The sequence below is a fragment of the Coptis chinensis genome, chromosome 9, assembly GCF_015680905.1.
Source record: "Coptis chinensis isolate HL-2020 chromosome 9, ASM1568090v1, whole genome shotgun sequence".
NCBI classification, from domain to species: Eukaryota; Viridiplantae; Streptophyta; class Magnoliopsida; order Ranunculales; family Ranunculaceae; genus Coptis; species Coptis chinensis.
Genome location: NC_141464.1, coordinates 84,355,420 through 84,373,608, shown reverse-complemented (window position 1 = coordinate 84,373,608; position 18,189 = coordinate 84,355,420). Strand labels below are relative to the sequence as shown.

Below are 18,189 nucleotides of genomic sequence, written 5' to 3'. Positions count from 1 at the left end.
AAAAATAAAAATAAAAATATACAATAATTAACAAGGAACTACATGACTCATTCTGTCATTCACATATTATGACTTGTGAGGATATCACAGTTACTTTGTGTCAATTGGATAGAACACTTTTCGTGGCACACCAGGAAATCATTCTTCTGGTTTTTAATGTATATATATATATATGTAGACTGTTGTACATAACACAATAGTGAAGGCTGTCAAAATAAAAAACTTTATGTTACTAGATAAAATCTCTCACAAAAAGTTTATATTTGGCATGGATCAAACCATATCAGATATTGTACACAAAGAAAACTGTCAAAGTATGTATGGGCTAGATAAAATCTAGATCATTGAACTCATATCTCACACTCTATCTAGAGTTCCAACATAAATCCCTACAAAAAAATCCATTTGATTCCATTTACATTCTCCAATCAAAATTGAATTTGAATAAACTAAAACCATGACTATCATGGACAATAATTTTATTTTTCTTGTGCTATGCGAAGACCTACTTTTCACACACACATGTTTAGGTGAATTTAATTGTGATATTATGGTACCAACCTTAACAATTTGTATTCTAACACATATGAAGATTGGGGCAATTAAGTTACCAAACAATTAGTATATATACATGAAGTTACCAAAATACTAGTATTTTCGAATCTCGTATTTCGAAATACAGCTGAAACTTTGGTATTTCGACACAAAATATATAGTATACTCCTTGGATCACCAAATCTAAATCCCATATATAGTAATTACAAAGTAAAAAAAAAGAAGAAAAACAGTCAAGAGCTGAAAATGGAGCTAACCATAACACCACTCAGCCCACTCACTATTATTTAACTAACCAAAACCAACCAACATTTTTGTATTTTGACTCATTCAGATCTCATGTCCAACTCGAAACACTTGAAATGTTGATGTTTCTTTCAAAAGGTTCATTCTTTCTCCTTTTATCTTCATTTATACTGTTTTTTTTTTACTTTTTTTTACAAATGCCACTTAAAATATAAGGAAAAACAGTCCAAATGTCGAAATTGGATGCATATTGTTAGAAAAAGTCAGAAAAGAATGATTATTTTATAGTTATAAAACCAACCAAGTTTTCTCACACATCAATCATTCAGATCTCATGACCAGTATATGGTTGATGAATAATGATTTCAAAGGTTCATTTTTAGAGAGTTTAAGATTTAGTTTACAACAGTGTCTTCAATCTCTATTCTCTGCAAATGCGTCTTGAAATTTGTCTATTATGGGCTCTCACATTGGACCTTTCTCATTTTATCTTCATTTATACTGTTTTTTTTTACTTTTTTTTACAAATGCCACTTAAAATATAAGGATGGGCTAGTGCCAAATGTCGTAATTTGATGCATATTGTTAGAAAAAGTTGAAAAGAATGATTCTTTTATAGTTATATGTTGATCTAGTGATGTGCACACATCAATGCTTGTACAATGGGAAGCTTAGTGATAGTATATGGAGTGATGAATAATGATTTGAAGTTACATTTTTAGAGAGTTTGAAGATTTAGTTATACAACAGTATCTTCAATCTATATTCTCTGCAAATGTGTCTTGAAATTTGTCTATTATGGGCTCTCACATTGGAGGAATAAGTGAACCAAAGCGTTTGAGCTGAACTATAGTTCAAACCTAGAACTTGTAATGCTAAACAAAATCAAAAAGAAAAAAAAAAAGGGTTTCGATTATGAGGAAACTGTGAAAGAATTTTTTTATATATATAGTTTGTAGAGTAACAGTTATTGATTTGGAGCAAATTTTTGTTAAAGGTTTGAAGACTTAGATCATGGCGAAATCAAGACAACAGTTTGTGTCTGAGGATGCATCCCCGACTTCTGCAAGATCGAGGGAAGGGGATGGACCAACTAGATGGTCTGAATACTTGACTCCTGAAGTGAATTCGCCTGCTACGTCATCGTCTTGGAAGCCTGTAAGTTCAGAAGGACAGACACAGGAGTTTGGTAGATCCCAGAAAGGTTTAAATATGCATTCAATAGTACAACTCACCGAAGTCGCAGAAGGTTTGTTGGCTAAGATGTATTGGTTGAACCAGATACTGGGTTATCCTGACCCTGTTTCACATGTGTTCTCGGAAGAGTTTTGGAAAGCGGGCGTCATTCCAAATCATCCGAAAATTTGTCTGCTGGTTTCAAAGAAGTTCCCAGAGCATCCTAGCAAATTGCAACTAGAAAGGGTAAGAGTTGTTCCTTTAATTTTTTGTTTGGGTGCTAGATTTGTCTTGTTAATGAAATTGAGAACTGACTATTTCGTCTCTCGTGGAACATAAATAAATGTAGATCGACAAGCTTGCTCTAGATGCTGTCCATGATAATGCAGAAGTGTATTTTCAAAGTTTAGAACCATGGGTCACGGTATGTACTCAGATCCACTAACATGCTATTCATCTGTTTATGCTTATTGGTGGTATATTTTGTTTGTGGAATTGAAAAAAAGAAAGGTTCTATGGAACTTATGGTATATCACAATCGTGCTAGATGTGTGGGGATCAAAATTAGTGCATGAGCCTAGTGTATTGGAATGGCAAAGTTTAAAGTTGGAAGTATTTTGTAAAGAAGTAGAAACATTGGACTATATCTAATTACACTTTCAGGAAAAAAGAAAAACACAAATGTGTTGATGCATTAGAGGACCCCCACCCAAAACTATTTATACTGGTTGATGTCCAAGTAAGACAGGAACAACTTAATAAAGACTGCTTCAACAAACCCAACTTTTAGAGAGTATTTTTGCAACACATTTTTGGGCAAACTATCTAATGTTCTAGGTCTGTAGGTCACAACCGTTTGTTTATTTACTTGGTCAATTTTCTGTGGCATTGATCAGCTGCTTCTTGATTTAATGTCGTTTCGGGAACAAGCACTACGACTTATATTGGATCTAAGCAGTACCGTCATTACGTTGCTGGTAAGTTGTTGAAATGTTCTTCTAATGTGCATGATGCTTATGTAGAGTTAGACATAATGCCTGAAGGTTTTTGACTTGATAATCTCTAATGACATTGCAAATTATTTTTCAGCCACATCAAAACTCACTGATCCTTCATGCATTTATGGATTTGTTTTGCTCCTTCGTTCGTGTCAACTTATTCTCTGAGAAGGCAAGGCTTCAGTTCATGTTATAATCCTACCTAGATGTTTATCTTTTTCCCTCTTCATTCTAATGTTTTTTTTTTGGTGTTTTATCTATCACTTATGATAAAAATTGGTGTTCTCATCACAGCTACCAAGAAAAATGATGTTGCAAATGTATAACCTTATGCATGCGATGTTAAAGAATGGTCGAGACTGTGACTTTTATCATAGGTAGGAGCTTTTTCTGGCTTATTCATGTTTGTAATTACAATTAAATGACTAAGTTCTTGTTGGCTTATAATACTACGCCTTGTTCGGTGAAATGTGAAATTTGTTCAATTTTGCTGAAACTTAACTGTTCTTCACTGTAATTTGGAGATATTTCAGTTGATGTGGCATACTGAAGATTGAAGTTATTATAAAAATACTTTGTATCCAACTTGGAATGTTTAGAAGGTTTTATTTATTTTTTTTATTTATGGAATTAGGGAAGAGGGAAAATTACGAAGAAGAGACTTTATAAGAATTTTCAGTCAGATTAACATTTTGATAGCTAAGAAAGAAAACAATGTCCCTTAAGAACACCTCCGTATTGCTAGGTGATAGCATAAATCGATTTTAGCCCAGTAATCCGATCCCCAAGTTGACCAATTGAAGGTATATGCAGTAAAACTATTCTTGCTCTTCCTCATTGAGTTGCAACCAATTTCTGTTTGCTACGCCTCTCACTGATTTTGGTTCTTATCCCAAAAGCAGCAACTTAAGTATCACAGTTCGTCAATATATGAGAGTAGAATCTCGAAACCAAAACTTTGCACTATGTTTAGCAAACAGATTCTTCTTATTACATGTCCATGTTATCACCCACAAGAGTTTAACTCCTAGTGGTTGGCTCCGGTTAGAAATTTAGAATAATTTATAGTCCAATTCACATAACAAAAATTTCCAAGACAGAAGCTATTAGACGATGTATGTGTAAAATAAATGGAAAGGGAGGAAAAATAGGTAGCCAATAGCAGGGCCATGGACACTACATTAGTGGTCTATAATTATTTTTTTGTTTTTTGTTTTTTTTCGCCATAAATATATTTGAAGTGAGAATCATGTCCTGTTACATAATGAATAAGCCATGAATAAACTTTATCATGGACACTTCACATTGAAAGGTTGAGACTTGGGAGTGGGTAAGACTAGAGAGTGTTTGACATAACATTAATTCCTATGTTTAGCTCTTTGTTCTGGTTAACTGAGGCATGAATTTTGCGTTGGATTACTGATGATTAGTTTTATTTCACTATTCAATTGTCAGTGTCCTAAGAAATAAAAATTGTCACACCTTTTTATCATTTTTCAACTGCAGGTTGGTTCAGTACATCGACTCTTATGATCCACCACTAAAAGGATTGCAGGAGGACCTTAATTTTGTCAGCCCACGTATTGGAGAGGTCATATGCTTCATCCTTCAATTTGTAGACGTTTTTGTTTTTTTTATTGGCAAGCCTGTTTTAAATGAGATCAGTAACTCTTTGATGCTAGCGGGGTTTGACCCCCAGACCTCTGGTATCATCACCCAAAGGTTTTACCAACTTTGCTAGTCGGCACCTTTATATCCTACTAAGATTGGAAATGTTTCTTCACAAAGTCATGATAAATTTGATTGGCAACTTTTGGTTCATAGTGTTTTTTTTATAAGATGTTTGTTAGTTTATGCATCTAATGCTTATTGGTGGAGAAAGTGTGTGCGACCTTTAATATTCATGCATGCCATTTTGACCACCCATCATTCATGTTAGAATGGCAAGATTGTGTGTATATGTATGTGTCTATGACGGTTTCTGGATTAGGAGACGCGTCTTATAGTGACATCTGTTCGCACACACCTCCACAGGGCCTATATGGAGATAACTGAAACTGATAGAATGTTTTTACTATTTAGTGTAAGATCATCCTTTCATTATGGAGATCATCTTCATAGAAGATCAGCTCATTCTAACATTTCCACCCGTTAAAGAAAATTTGTTTTTTATTTCGCCTCCGCTAGGAGATGGCACTAGTGCAGCTCACCACATAGGGTTCTCTATTAGCATTTATCATACCTACACATGTAAAATTGTAGATATATGTATGGACAAACACACACACATTTGTATACAATGTGCACATACCTACATGTAAGTATTCTTTCTTAAGACACCTCATTCAATAGTTGTACTTGCTTCATCGTGTATGCCCCTAATTTTTGAAAAGCAAATCTACAATGAATGAATCTTTATTACTAACTTTCTATGGCTTTAATGCATACAAAGTGTTTTCATCAGTTCAAATTTTGTGGAGTAGTTGAATAAACAAATTTCCTTTTCCAGGTTTTGGAGGCCGTTGGTCCCATTATTTTTCTATCAACAGATACAAAGAAGTTGAGAAATGAAGGGTTTTTAAGTCCATTTCATCCTCGTTATCCAGACATACTGACAAATTCTGCTCACCCTATGGTAAGTGTGTTTTGCTACCACATATATTTAAATTTCATTAACACCCATAAGCAGAAACCTTCGTCATGTTATGCTGTAGGAACATATATCTATTCTATAGCTGCGCAAGAAATAGAAATCCATTTATTTTATTATTGTCTTGAAGTGTTTTATTAAGAATAGTAGGTGAATCAAAGTTTATGGTGGTGGTGGATCAATTTTAATATAAGAACCTAGAATAGTGGCTCCTTTGATAAAAGAAGAAAATGAAGAGTTTAGAGTAGAAAAGAGATAATAAGAATGATAGATGCTCCAAATAAAGTAAACTTAAATTCATTTGATAATAATTATAATGTTGATTACAAAACAATAGGGGTAAGCCATATCCAGAGATAAGGCTCCTTGGACTCCAAGCATATATTTGAAAATAGGAACTAATTCCAATTCTAGTTGACACAAACTAAAAATTACTACTCTTAATAGAACTGTTCAAGACAATACTAAAATAAATGAATTTATGTTTCTTGCGCAACTATAGAACGGGTAGCTTATCCTACATCTTGATATACATTGGTCAAACTTTTGACTATGTTTTTGCATTTGTAATGCACCTTATTTTGCAGAGGGCTCAAGATTTAGCAAATGTTACATATTATCGGGAATGGGTTCTTTTTGGATATCTTGTTTGTCCTGATGAACTTCTTCGTGTGACAAGCATCGATATTGCATTGGTAATTAATTAATTTATTTCGTGTTATATGCTCTCTATTTTTTTTTTTTTATCTTTATTTTTTTTCCCTGCTGTTCTTCATACTCTTTTGTTGTTTATGCTCTGTATTTATTTATTTATTCATCTTTACTCATTGCACAAAAGTTTTCATTTAGAACAAAGAAGCAACATATTTTTTTTTTTGGTCGATAAAACAATACTGTATTAGAATATCAGTGTGAGAGGTTCACACTACCCTTACAATAGTTGCATCAAAGTTTTCATTTAGAGCAAAGAAGCAACAGACTTAAAACAGGGAGGCAGGGACCTAGCTTCTTTATTGACAAAGACATCCCATCTACAATTGAACCCCTTAGACCATTTAGAGGCAAGATCATTTGATTCCAAGACATTATGTTTAACTGATGCTTCACAATAAGTTAGAAAAACATCACATGACAAAAAAGAGTTGGCACTTTGGGCATACAAAATGGTCATATATTTTGGCTGATGTGTTGTGTGTTTCCTGATGGATGCTATAACTTAATATGGTTCTTGCATCAGATTATTTTTACCATTTTTCATTCACTGTCCTCCACAAGGTGGGGGCTTCCATGCAAAAGCTACTACAGCAGCTCTTTACAAAGTTTGCAATCGAGTCCCAAGTAGAAAGGCATATATGCTTGTCAGTGCATTGTAAGTTTAGGCAAGTTGGCCATAATGATATTTATGCAATAACTTGAGCAGGGGTCTTGTCTAAAGTCTAAAACCTAGGTTACATGGACACGCCATATTTTGAAAAAAATCTGTGTCGGATACATATCCACGTGTCCGTGTCGGACACATATTGTATTTAATTTACCTCGAATTTCTGATTTACCATCTAATTTAATAAATTTATAATTATTAAAAAATCAATTAATTATTCCTTTCCGTGTTCCCGTGTCGATCTTCAACTGCTCGCCGTATCCGACACCCCGTATCCGTGTTGGACACCGACACGCGTGCCCGTGTCAATGTAACCTAGTCTAAAACGTATATGTGATCTACTTTTTCATTATGTTAAATATGTTGAATATTAGCAAGGTTTATGTTGAGATATGGGTTCATTATTTTATCTCCATCTCTGGGAGGAATGCCAGACTCCTTTCGGAGCTTTTGTGTTCAGGTTGGAGCTACTTTTGGGATGCCCACAGCGAGTTGTAGTGTATATCTTTTACGTTTTTGGAGTTGCTCTTTTATTGCTGCTGTATACCTGTATGATATCTCATCCTACTGCTTCGTATTTGCTGTGCTTATATATGATGTACCATTACCTTTTCCCACCGAAAACATAATAGTTTGTTAATATTCTCCTCTTTTTAGAATCTAAAAGGAACATACATAGGAAACACAAAGCTGTAGCATCTCCCGTATGATGAACCCAGTGAAACTTGAAAAGAATGCCCAAAAGCACATGGCCCACTTGACTTCCAATGAATCATGGAATGCAGTGCTCTTAAAATGCTTTGTTTAATGTTAAATCTCTTGAGGGAGCAACATTTACGTGGGATATCAGTCTCCCTGAATAAATTTTATCGTTTTTGTTAGAAATAATCAGTTTATCCGGTCTAAAGGCAAGATGTTGGAATTTCTTCATTTGGAGTCTGTATCTTAACGTATTCTTGTTCTCATTTTTCAGGTTGTACTCAAGGAGAATTTGGTTTTGACATTGTTTAGGGATGAGGTGAGTTTTTATCTTTGTCCAGTTAAAGGATTAAAAATTTGGTTCGCATTGTTATATAATGATCCTTATTACCAGACACAGAAAAAAAATTGTTATTTAAAGTCTCTCATTGAAACTTTACTCATGCAGCATATACTATTACATGAGGATTATCAGTTACATGTATTACCACGGATATTAGAATCGAAAAAGATGGCAAAATCTGGACGTGCGAAGCAAAAAGAAGCAGATCTAGAATACAGTGTTGCAAAGCAGGTTGAGAAGATGATAAGGTATGTCTTCTCAGATTAACACTCGTACTTGCTATTTTCCTAAAAGATGCATAAATAAATTCTGCTTAAATATTTGCTAATAGAATGAAAACAGGTTGTTTCTTTTTGCCTGCGTTTAAATGAGTTTCTTGATTGTATACATTGTTTCACGTTTTTTCTAAACTGAGTTTTACTGTCCCTCCTTGATTTAAGTACAACTGATCGTTATTGACTTTAGTTTTCATTTCAGCACCGGGTGTCTTTGAGTTTCATTCCTTAAAATTCCTTAGATCCACAGGAAACTGGTTTCATATTTTTATCCCTTGACTCAATTGAATCTGTTGGGTGGATAACTGAAAGTGTTATCACAGTTGATCTGTTGCATACCATGATACACAAGCTACAGTTAATCTGTTGAATGCTATGATACACAAGCTCTTAAAAGTTGTTATTGTTTGGTAGATTATCCTTCGGATCATGACGGCCGTGTTGGCTCTCTTGTTATTAAAAATATCTCACAGCGCAATCCATTTTAGGAGATGGTGTCTAATTTCCATCAGTCTAGTCTTTTTACCTCTAAATGACTATTTCCATTGATAGAGAGGCACACAGTGTTGCCTTCTCATTGTAGCAGCTATACTTTTCCGTTGGTTTCAAATGGTATGCGCCATGTACATCAGTGTGGAAGTAAATTAGTTTATTACAAGAAAAAAATCATTAGCTTGGAAAATAAAGTGCACATCTTTGTCATTATGAAGGACAATGATATAAAAATCCATGTCCTGCATATTAGGAAAATTTAGTTTTGTAACAATATATGCCATACTAGCTTAGTTATTAGTACTAAATTTGGGCATCCAACTCAAAACCAGTTGGCAATGAGTGGAAAGGCCCCAGGACTTATAAATTGTTATGCTAGGCTTTAGATACCCGACATGAGATTATAATCTCAACACGCACCCTCACCTGTGGCTTATCTTGAGTCAAACACGTGGACAATTTTTAATTGGGTTGCGTGGAGTACACGGGATCTTGGGCTAGAGAAATAGCATATTCTGATACTATTTTAAATTTGGGCATCCAATTCAAAACCAATTGGCAATGAGTGTGTTGTGCGAGGCTTTAGATACCTGGTGTGGGATTTAATTTCAACAATTAGTATGACAGTATCTGTTTCTGGGCATTACGGTAATTTTTTTTTGAAGTTTGTGGGAAATACAACTTTGCAATGGCTATTTAGGCCGTCTCATATGCACCATCAAAATTTGGCGGGTCATGTAGGATGTTTAGCACTTCACTTGAAGGTTTGGTGGAGAAATGCTATTGTGTACTTTGGGGAGCTTTTATTTTCAATCCGGGTGTTTAAGATTGTTCTGCGAGGCTGGCTCCCTGCCCCCGGGTACAGCAACATGTCTCCCACGTTTGCGGTTGCGATTTCGAGCCATCACCGTGTGGTTTTAGGCTTTTAGCTTATGTGGTGTTACAATAAGCAGCACAATCCTACTGCATAAAACTCCCCATTTTCTTATGTCTTTTTTTGGAAAATGCTAGTGAACTGGAGTCCCAAAATTGATATGTTTCCATTTGCACTTACATGGTTTACTGGTTGATAAATTTCAGTGAAGTGCATGAGCAGGCTTTAATATCATGTGACGTTATACACCGTGAAAGGAGAATACTATTGAAACAAGAAATTGGAAGAATGGTTCTTTTCTTCACTGACCAGCCAAGTTTATTGGCTCCTAACATTCAGGTAAGTCTTGACTCCTTACTTCAAGTTATATACATGTGTAAGCATTTTTATTATACACTTCCTCTCCTTTGCATCTAGTATATGAGGTTGCAACTTTGTTCTCTTGGGCTCAAAAGTTTCTTGCTAATCATTATATTGTGTCCAAGTCCAAAGTAGTATTTTGATCATCCAATCTGTCTTTTTTTTATGATATGTAATCATCCAATCTGTCAGTTATACTCTTGGGGCTCCAAAGTTTCTGTTTCATCATTTCTCCATGCGGAGGGTAATAGGGAAAAGTTTCTGATTCTTTCTAGATGTTTATTCAGCATTCTCTCATCTACATTGCAACATTTGCATTAGTACTATCAACAATAACTTGTTTCTCTACAGATGGTATTTTCTGCATTGGCTTTAGTTCAATGTGAAATTATCTGGTACTTTCAACACGTCGGAATCGCATCATCAAAATCTAAGACCGTGCGAGTTGTATCTGTTGAAATTGTAAGTCATTATATTTGTCATATATTTGTCAAGTCTGATGGTTCCTTTCAGAAACGGGTTTCGGATTGTCTTCGATTAGCCAGCTGATCAATTAACATCTGCAACTCTTTTCAATATTGTTTTGCAGGATCCTAGCGATCCAACTATAGGTTATTTGTTGGATGGAATGGACCGTCTTTGTTGCTTAGTACGCAAATACATTGCAGGTTAGTTTAAGTTCTTTTATGAAGCAGCACATCGAGTAGAAGTGATAGTGTGATACATACTTGTCCCACTTGTTTGGTATAGGAAATAGTTTCATTATGCCTTAACGCTTTCCGATCATATGACTGGCCATTGCCAACATGATGTCAGAGAGCATGCATTATGATCTTCTTTTTGCCTTATCAATCACTTAACATGTTGGTATAAGTACAATGTCTCACAATAGCACATAAAAACAGAAAACTCATATCTAAGTAACTTGTTTGTTAGTTATGTTACATGATCATCTGGACCTTTGAGATTGTAAAATTAGATGTTGAAGAAGTAAAGTGAAATTCGTGCTATCAATCATTGTTGAAAGTTTATTGGTATAAGGATGCAACGTATGTCACAACATGATCGGTTTCTCAAGAGACCCACATGAAACATAAAACTATAAAAGTTCAATGCATTGCGATATTACCGATATATGTCAATACTCGATACTTTTGAATTTCGATGTGTTGTGATACATTCTAAAAGGAACTGACTATTTTAATCAAAACTTAGAAAGTGTTACTATATTACACACTAGATGACTCTCAAAATCTAAACACCTCAACTATATCCATTTATTGATTAATATCTGGATATATATTATTTTCATGAGTTTTATTTCATTTGGAGTTGGTTTCTTAATCTTTCTTATTTCGTTGATACTTATTCACTTTTGAATGCCGCTGTTTTTCCAAATTAGTTTTCTCACTTCGCAAATAGCTGAATTAGGCATTTCGTGCAGTTAGATCTCGTAGAAACACTGTAACTACCAAATCCACGAATAATTCATACTATTCATATTTGTATGCAGCAATAAGAGGTTATGCCTTATCATACTTATCTTCCTGCGCTGGAAGAATACGATTTTTACTGGGTACTCCTGGCATGGTAGCTCTTGACCTAGATGCAACTTTGAAAGGACTTTTTCAGCAGATGGTCCAACGACTTGAGAACATACCAAAGCCACATGGTGAAAATATATCTGGCATTACATGTAACCTATCCGTAAGAAATCTATGCACACGGTCCCATTTTTCTTTTTGATGTTGTTTCTGTTTGATATTTGGTCGCATTTCATGTATGTCCAACTTTTACCTTCTGACCTTCACCACTTTCGAATAACAAATTAGCAAATATTTCAACATATTAACCTTTTTCTAAGAAGCTCATCTGTTGCTTTTTTTGTACAAAGTGACATAAGAGGCTGGATTCTGTTAGCTCCATTTCCTGGCCTGTTTACAACTTTACATACTTTGCGTACTTCCAAATTTTCCTCCCTTTCATAGCACAAATCCACTTTTTGAAAGAGTTATGTACATCCATCACACCGTTTGTTCATTATTTTCAGGACTTGCGTAAAGATTGGTTGTCAATACTAATGATGGTCACTTCTTCTCGGTCCTCTATAAACATCAGACACTTGGAGAAGGCCACAATCTCTACTGGGAAGGAAGGTCTGCTGTCAGAAGGAAATGCTGCTTATATCTGGTCCAGGTGCTTATTCAATTTTTTTCTTTGCACCGTCTTAGATTACTTGCATTGGCATTACTTATCTCAGTGCAAAGTTGGAAGCATATTCTCAATGGATGTATCTATGTTAATATGATTTTGATGCTCAATTCAATCAGTTAGGGACTACAAAATGTTAAATCTATGGTTCTGAATAAGACCAGACAGTTTATGTTATAGTCTTATTCTATCACAATTTTCAGCGGCTTAGCAGTTAGGAAGAGCTTTTACCTAATTTATGTAGGTCATGCATCGAGCGCCTAATAAAAATTCAATTGCATGTTAAGTATTTGTTATGATAAATTTTTTTCATCAAATAGTCACAAATCTATCTCATAAGGAGTTTTCACCGGGGATATAAGTTGGAACCTTCCTCTCTATTAAAACGTGATTATTACATAGTGTTCAGTGCCTAAGCAAATATTGAAACATTAAAGCAGCATACAAGGCAGCTGTCAGCTTACTTTCTTTTGAAGTGGTAACTTCTTTTTTGTTTTAAAATCATCAAGCATATTAAGAGAAGAGTCTCTTTGCTTGTATCTATAAATGCAGATAGACTGTTACAGGCCTATCATACTTATACTGTTTATCTACAAACTTCATCTTACAGATGTGTTGATGAACTTGAATCTCAGTTATCGAAGCACGGGAGTCTGAAAAGGCTATATTTTTACCATCACCATCTTACTGCAGTAAGCAAATTATTTTATCTTTATCGGCAATGTGTTTATATTCTTGTTTTTACCTTTCTTCGTGTTTACTATGTTGTTCTATAGAGAAAAACTATGCAGTTGTGACAGGATCTGGAGTAATTTTTCTTAATCAGGTATTCAGGAACACTATGTTTGGACCCGAGGGACGTCCACAACATTGCTGTGCGTGGCTTGGGGTTGCTAGTAGTTTTCCAGATTGTGCCTCAATGATTGTTCTGGAGGAGGTATCCTTTTGTTGATCCTTTTTCTTCACTGAAATGCCATGTCTGGATAACTTTCACAAGTCGGGTACTAAAATATTCCATAGGTGTTACATGCATGAAGGCCCACACATGGAGCTTTGCATGTGGCCTGCACTTTGAACTCCAGAGAGGGTGTCCGAAAGCTGAATATGATTTAATCCCATAAGTCAATTTGTAACTATTAAATAAGAAATAGATACAAAATGATATTACATATCAAGATGTAATCTCCAAATAAACCATTAATCAATCATTCATGTAACTTAATCTCGTTGGATGAAAAAAAGTAAAAAATCCTTCACTCCTTGAGTGCAGGGACCCAACCCTACGTGCACTCACAGGTATTTTTTTTTTATCCCTGTAATCTACGAGGAACTGAGGCCTTCACCCGAAATGAGACTAAGTGCCTCAATGGGTTTGGATGATGCATTTCTGAAAGGAGGATCACCTTGATGATTAATCTGATGTATCACTGTCAAAACATCCTGTGTTTGTTTATTATTGAGGCTTCTTATTGTAATACTGCACGCAATTCTACCAGTGTATCACTGGTTGAATCCATCATTAGATTCGAAACCTTTCTTCTAATAGTAGGTGTAGTTTGAAGATACTAGATGTGTCATGTGATGATAGTGCCTGCTATCTTGCTTAATTTCAGGTAACTAAAATTGGCCGAGATGCAGTTTTATATGTTGAATCTCTTATTGAGTCAATAATGGGTGGTTTGGAAGGTCTGGTAAATATCCTTGATTCTGAAGGAGGATTTGGCATGCTTGATTCTCAGGTTACTACCCTTCTTTACATTTCAATTCAGTGCAGCCATATTTTTTAAACTAACTTTCTAGATACTTTCAGCTTCTTCCAGAGAAGGCAGCTATTCACATGAATTATGCAACAAAATTCTCAACCCCTTCTGCAAAATCTCCAAAAGGCTATGCTGGTTTACCATTGCCGGGCCAAGAAAGCTTCCCTGAAAATAACAATTCTATCAAAATGTAACCATTCCATCACATCCTATATTAAAAGGAGGAAGGGTTGGGGTGAAATTTGCTCATACTCGTTTGGTGTTGGGCACTGCAGGTTAGAGGCTGCAATGCAGAGATTGACAAACTTGTGCTCTGTTTTAAACGATATGGAGCCAATATGCGTATTAAATCACGTATTTGTTCTGAGAGAGGTGAAGCTCCCATTTCCTCAATCTTTTTTCCAAGCGCTTTTATATTTCTACTCAGAAAGTATGCGACTTGTAGCTGTACTGAAATGACACCTAGATCTATTTTCTGTTTGCCATCTCTAAACTGTGTAACGGTGGTCTATTTTCCCATTTATTAATTTATGAGCCATGTGATTTTGTTTTATTTTATTTTTTTGGTATGAATTCATGTAAAGTTGAAAAGGTCATTCTTGTCTCATATTTACAAGAAGTTAAGATAGTGCTTTAGAGTACTTCACAATTGATATTTATCCTGTTTAATTGTTATCTTGAGTCAATCAGTCGACGTGTATGTCCTGATGGATAATTTTTGCAATTTATGTTTAGATTACATCCACCCTCTCAAATGGTAGTCATTCAAGCATAATACCTCCATTGTTCCTTTTGCAGTACATGAGAGAATGCATCCTTGGAAACTTTAGGAGGAGACTGCTTGCAGTACTAAAAACTGACAATGATCTTCAGCGGCCTTCTGTGATGGAGGCTCTAATCCACAGACATATCAGCATAGTCCACCTAGCAGAGCAACACATAAGCATGGACCTTACTCAAGGTATTAGAGAAGTTCTATTAACAGAGACTTTTTCTGGACCCGTTTCTTCCCTACACTTATTTGAGAAAGCAGTAGATCAGCAAAATGGGTCTGCCATTGAAGCCGTATGCAACTGGTACATTGAAAATATCATCAAAGATGTATCTGGCGCTGGAATCCTGTTTGCCCCGATCCACCAGTGCTTCCGCAGCACTAGGCCTGTAGGCGGGTATTTTGCAGAGTCTGTCACAGATCTCAGAGAATTGAAAGCTTTCATTCGTATTTTTGGTGGCTATGGTATTGACAGAATTGACAGAATGATGAAAGAACATACTGCTGCACTCTTGAACTGCATTGACATAGCACTAAGATCAAACCGTGAGGCACTTGAAGCTGCTGCTGGGGCCATGCTTTCTGGTGACCGGATAGAAAGAGAAAACAATTTGAAGCAGATTGTAGACATGGATACAGCAGTTGGATTCTGCATTCAGGCAGGGCAAGCAGTAGCTTTTGATCTGCTCTTGGCAAAGGCTGCTGGAGCTGTACTGGAAGAAGGTGCACCTTTAATATTTTCTCTGCTATCTGGGGTTGCTAACCATTTACCTGATGGAGTACCTGAGAAGGCAGAAGTTAAAAGGTTGAGGTGGGTAGCCAATAGTGTGGGTGTGGTTTGTGATCATGATGCAGAGTGGGTGAGGTCAATTTTGGAAGATGTGGGGAGTGCCAATGATGGTTCATGGAACTTGCTTCCGTATCTATTTGCTGCCTTCATGACATCCCATGTGTGGAATACAACAGCCTTTAATGTGGAAACCGGGGGATTCAACAACAATATTCACTGCTTGGCGAGGTTTGACTAGTCGTATAGTGCTTTCTAGTTTCTACTATCCCATTGAATGTCCCAACTCCCTCCCACACATCCCATCACCTGATACTGAATTCTTTCTGAATGTTGAACTGTCATAATGCATCAAGTACTTCATGAAGGGGTGTTCATGACATTAACACATAGATCTTCTGGCCCAGATATCACTTGGATTAGATATTCCAGCAGTGTTGTCCATGTGACATTGACCTGTTTCCAGGTCATGTAATTTCTCATCCTTGATACATTGGCCTGTTTCTGGGTCTTGTGTTTCCCTTGTCCTAAGAGAATAAGATTGGTTGATGGTTGCAATCAACTGATCATCGTAGGAGAGACCTAACTAACAGGGACACTCCGCTCCCAGGGATCTGCAGTGTTGGCCAGGGTCACAATCCACACACTTTAATGAAAATTGTCTAATAAATTAAGAGTCTATGTCTGACATTTTGCACCCAAGTCGGAGTTTCTGTGTCTTTATTTGATAGATATATTCTAAAAAAAAGTTAGACAGAGATCATCATTTAAGTGTTATGTCCTCTCTGGGTGTTTGATATACTTTTGATACAGTAAAAAACTGAGGATCCTTGCCATACCTCGTTATGATGCATCCTTCTATATTCTTAACCTGAAACCTGTAGAGTCAGTTATTATCTAGTCAAATCAGGTCAAATATGATATTTGCGAACAACTTTACTGCTGCAGGTGCATCAACGCGGTGATTGCAGGGAGTGAATTTGTCAGATTGGAGAGGGAACAACAACAGAAAGAGTCTGTCTCGAATGAGAATGCTAACGAGAGTTTAGAGCCTGAAATGCAAAGTCGCCTTTTACCTGAAGCAAATATAAAGTCCACGATGCAGCTCTTCGTGAAATGCTCTTCTGGGATTATACTGGACTCTTGGAGTGAAAATAACAGGTAGCTTGAGTGTGGTTATAGTCATTAGTAAAAAACTTGGAGTTCTGCCAAATCTCCTAGAGATAAAATATCTAAATTTTCTATCGATGCTTAAGTGATTCGGACATCTGCCTTCTTGAGTAAGACACTACCCATACATGACTCATAAAAAAAAGTACTTAATCTCTCGTTGCACAATTTTGCATGGAGTTCTTCGCTTAAGTCACGGAGTCTGACTTATCTTTACTCAAAAGTTTATGATTGATTAGTCCTTAGTTTACGTTTCACTTATATTTCCATGACACATATAGTTAGCTGTACACAAGAATGGTTTTGAAGTATCGGATTATATTTTATTGTTCCTTTCTGTAACAGAGTTGTGCTAGAAAGTTTGACTCTGTGTCCCTCTCTGGCAGGTCCCACCTTGTGGCGAAGCTGATTTTCTTAGACCAGCTATGTGAGCTCTCTCCCTACCTACCAAGAAGTACACTTGAAACCCACGTTCCTTACTCTATCCTCCGTTCAATATATAGCCAGTACTACTCAAATAATCCATCCACTCAGCTGGCACTACTAAGCCCATCACCTCGACAATCGCCAATTGTCTCCCTTGCACATGCATCTCCTTCATTCAAGCAGAACTTTGGCGATTCAACACCTCAGGCAAGTTCTCATGATTCAGGTTATTTTAAAGCATCTCAAAGTCAGGAGCAGCTTTATGACGCCTACAATGGAAACACACACACCAGTGACAACAACAAAAAGCGTGACACTCGGCGCTCTGGGCCCTTGGACTACAGTTCAAGCAGAAAAGTAAAGTATGTTGAAGGCTCAACCTCAGCTAGCATGGGTCCTAGTCCATTGCCTAGGTTTGCAGTGTCAAGGTCTGGTCCTTTGTTGTACAAATAAGGTGGTAATTGTTTTGTGTAATTCCAAATTTTCCTTAGTTGTATGTTTCCCTTTCTTCTACTTGTAAATAATGGTTTTACACCTTTGCCATGGGCTCATTATAATTTCAGTGTGTTTGTCCTTTGATTATATGAAACCACATTTCTTCCCTGGTTGTTTACTGTGCGTATTTGTCTCCAAATGTCTGAGGAATATGAGTTTTTCCTCTTTTCCATTATACAACATAGTGGTTGCTTGTAATGAGGAATATGAGTTTTTCACTAGAAAAAAAAAAAAAAAAAAAAAAAAAAATCTACGCCGCTCCCCATCCAATACAACATGGGGCTTATTCGTAATCAGAATGAATTTTTTAACCCGTGGTGAGAGGACACTACCCAAATAAATAACACAGGTTGGATTTGACCCACCACTAGCCAGAGCCCCTTATTCACGCGCCACAATCATCTGACATGATCGCTCCACTTGTTTATACACTAGTTTATACACAGAATGAGATGCTATTTCAAGGTACTGCTCCAATTGATATACACACACTGACAACATATTTGATGATTATGGGTG

At 36.2% G+C, this 18,189-nt stretch overlaps 1 protein-coding gene across 2 annotated transcripts; it reads left to right on the top strand.

Annotated features, from left to right (window-relative positions):
• The first annotated feature begins 1,768 nt into the window (after positions 1-1,768).
• Positions 1,769-17,784, top strand: GRL (transcription activator). Of its 2 annotated transcripts, XM_086582115.1 has the most exons (23): positions 1,769-2,223; positions 2,327-2,401; positions 2,874-2,954; positions 3,067-3,147; positions 3,270-3,352; positions 4,482-4,566; positions 5,485-5,610; positions 6,213-6,320; positions 7,980-8,024; positions 8,154-8,296; positions 9,896-10,028; positions 10,401-10,511; positions 10,639-10,717; positions 11,563-11,756; positions 12,100-12,245; positions 12,871-12,952; positions 13,087-13,197; positions 13,874-13,999; positions 14,071-14,210; positions 14,296-14,392; positions 14,819-15,810; positions 16,528-16,740; positions 17,136-17,784. In XM_086582115.1, exons 1-23 carry the CDS (start codon positions 1,816-1,818, stop codon positions 17,626-17,628), a joined length of 4,152 nt encoding a protein of 1,383 aa, XP_086438241.1. In that variant the 5' UTR covers positions 1,769-1,815; the 3' UTR covers positions 17,629-17,784. The 2 variants fall into 2 exon arrangements, with proteins under 2 accessions (XP_086438241.1, XP_086438240.1); XM_086582114.1 differs by having other exon boundaries at positions 7,980-8,296.
• Positions 17,785-18,189: the final 405 nt, after the last annotated feature.

Coding starts and splice junctions, on each gene's coding strand:
- GRL (XM_086582114.1), top strand. CDS start 1,816: ATGGCGAAATCAAGACAACAGTTTGTGTCTGAGGATGCATCCCCGACT. Junction 2,224..2,326: donor GCAAATTGCAACTAGAAAGG/GTAAGAGTTGTT, acceptor AAATAAATGTAG/ATCGACAAGCTTGCTCTAGA. Junction 11,757..12,099: donor GCATTACATGTAACCTATCC/GTAAGAAATCTA, acceptor CATTATTTTCAG/GACTTGCGTAAAGATTGGTT.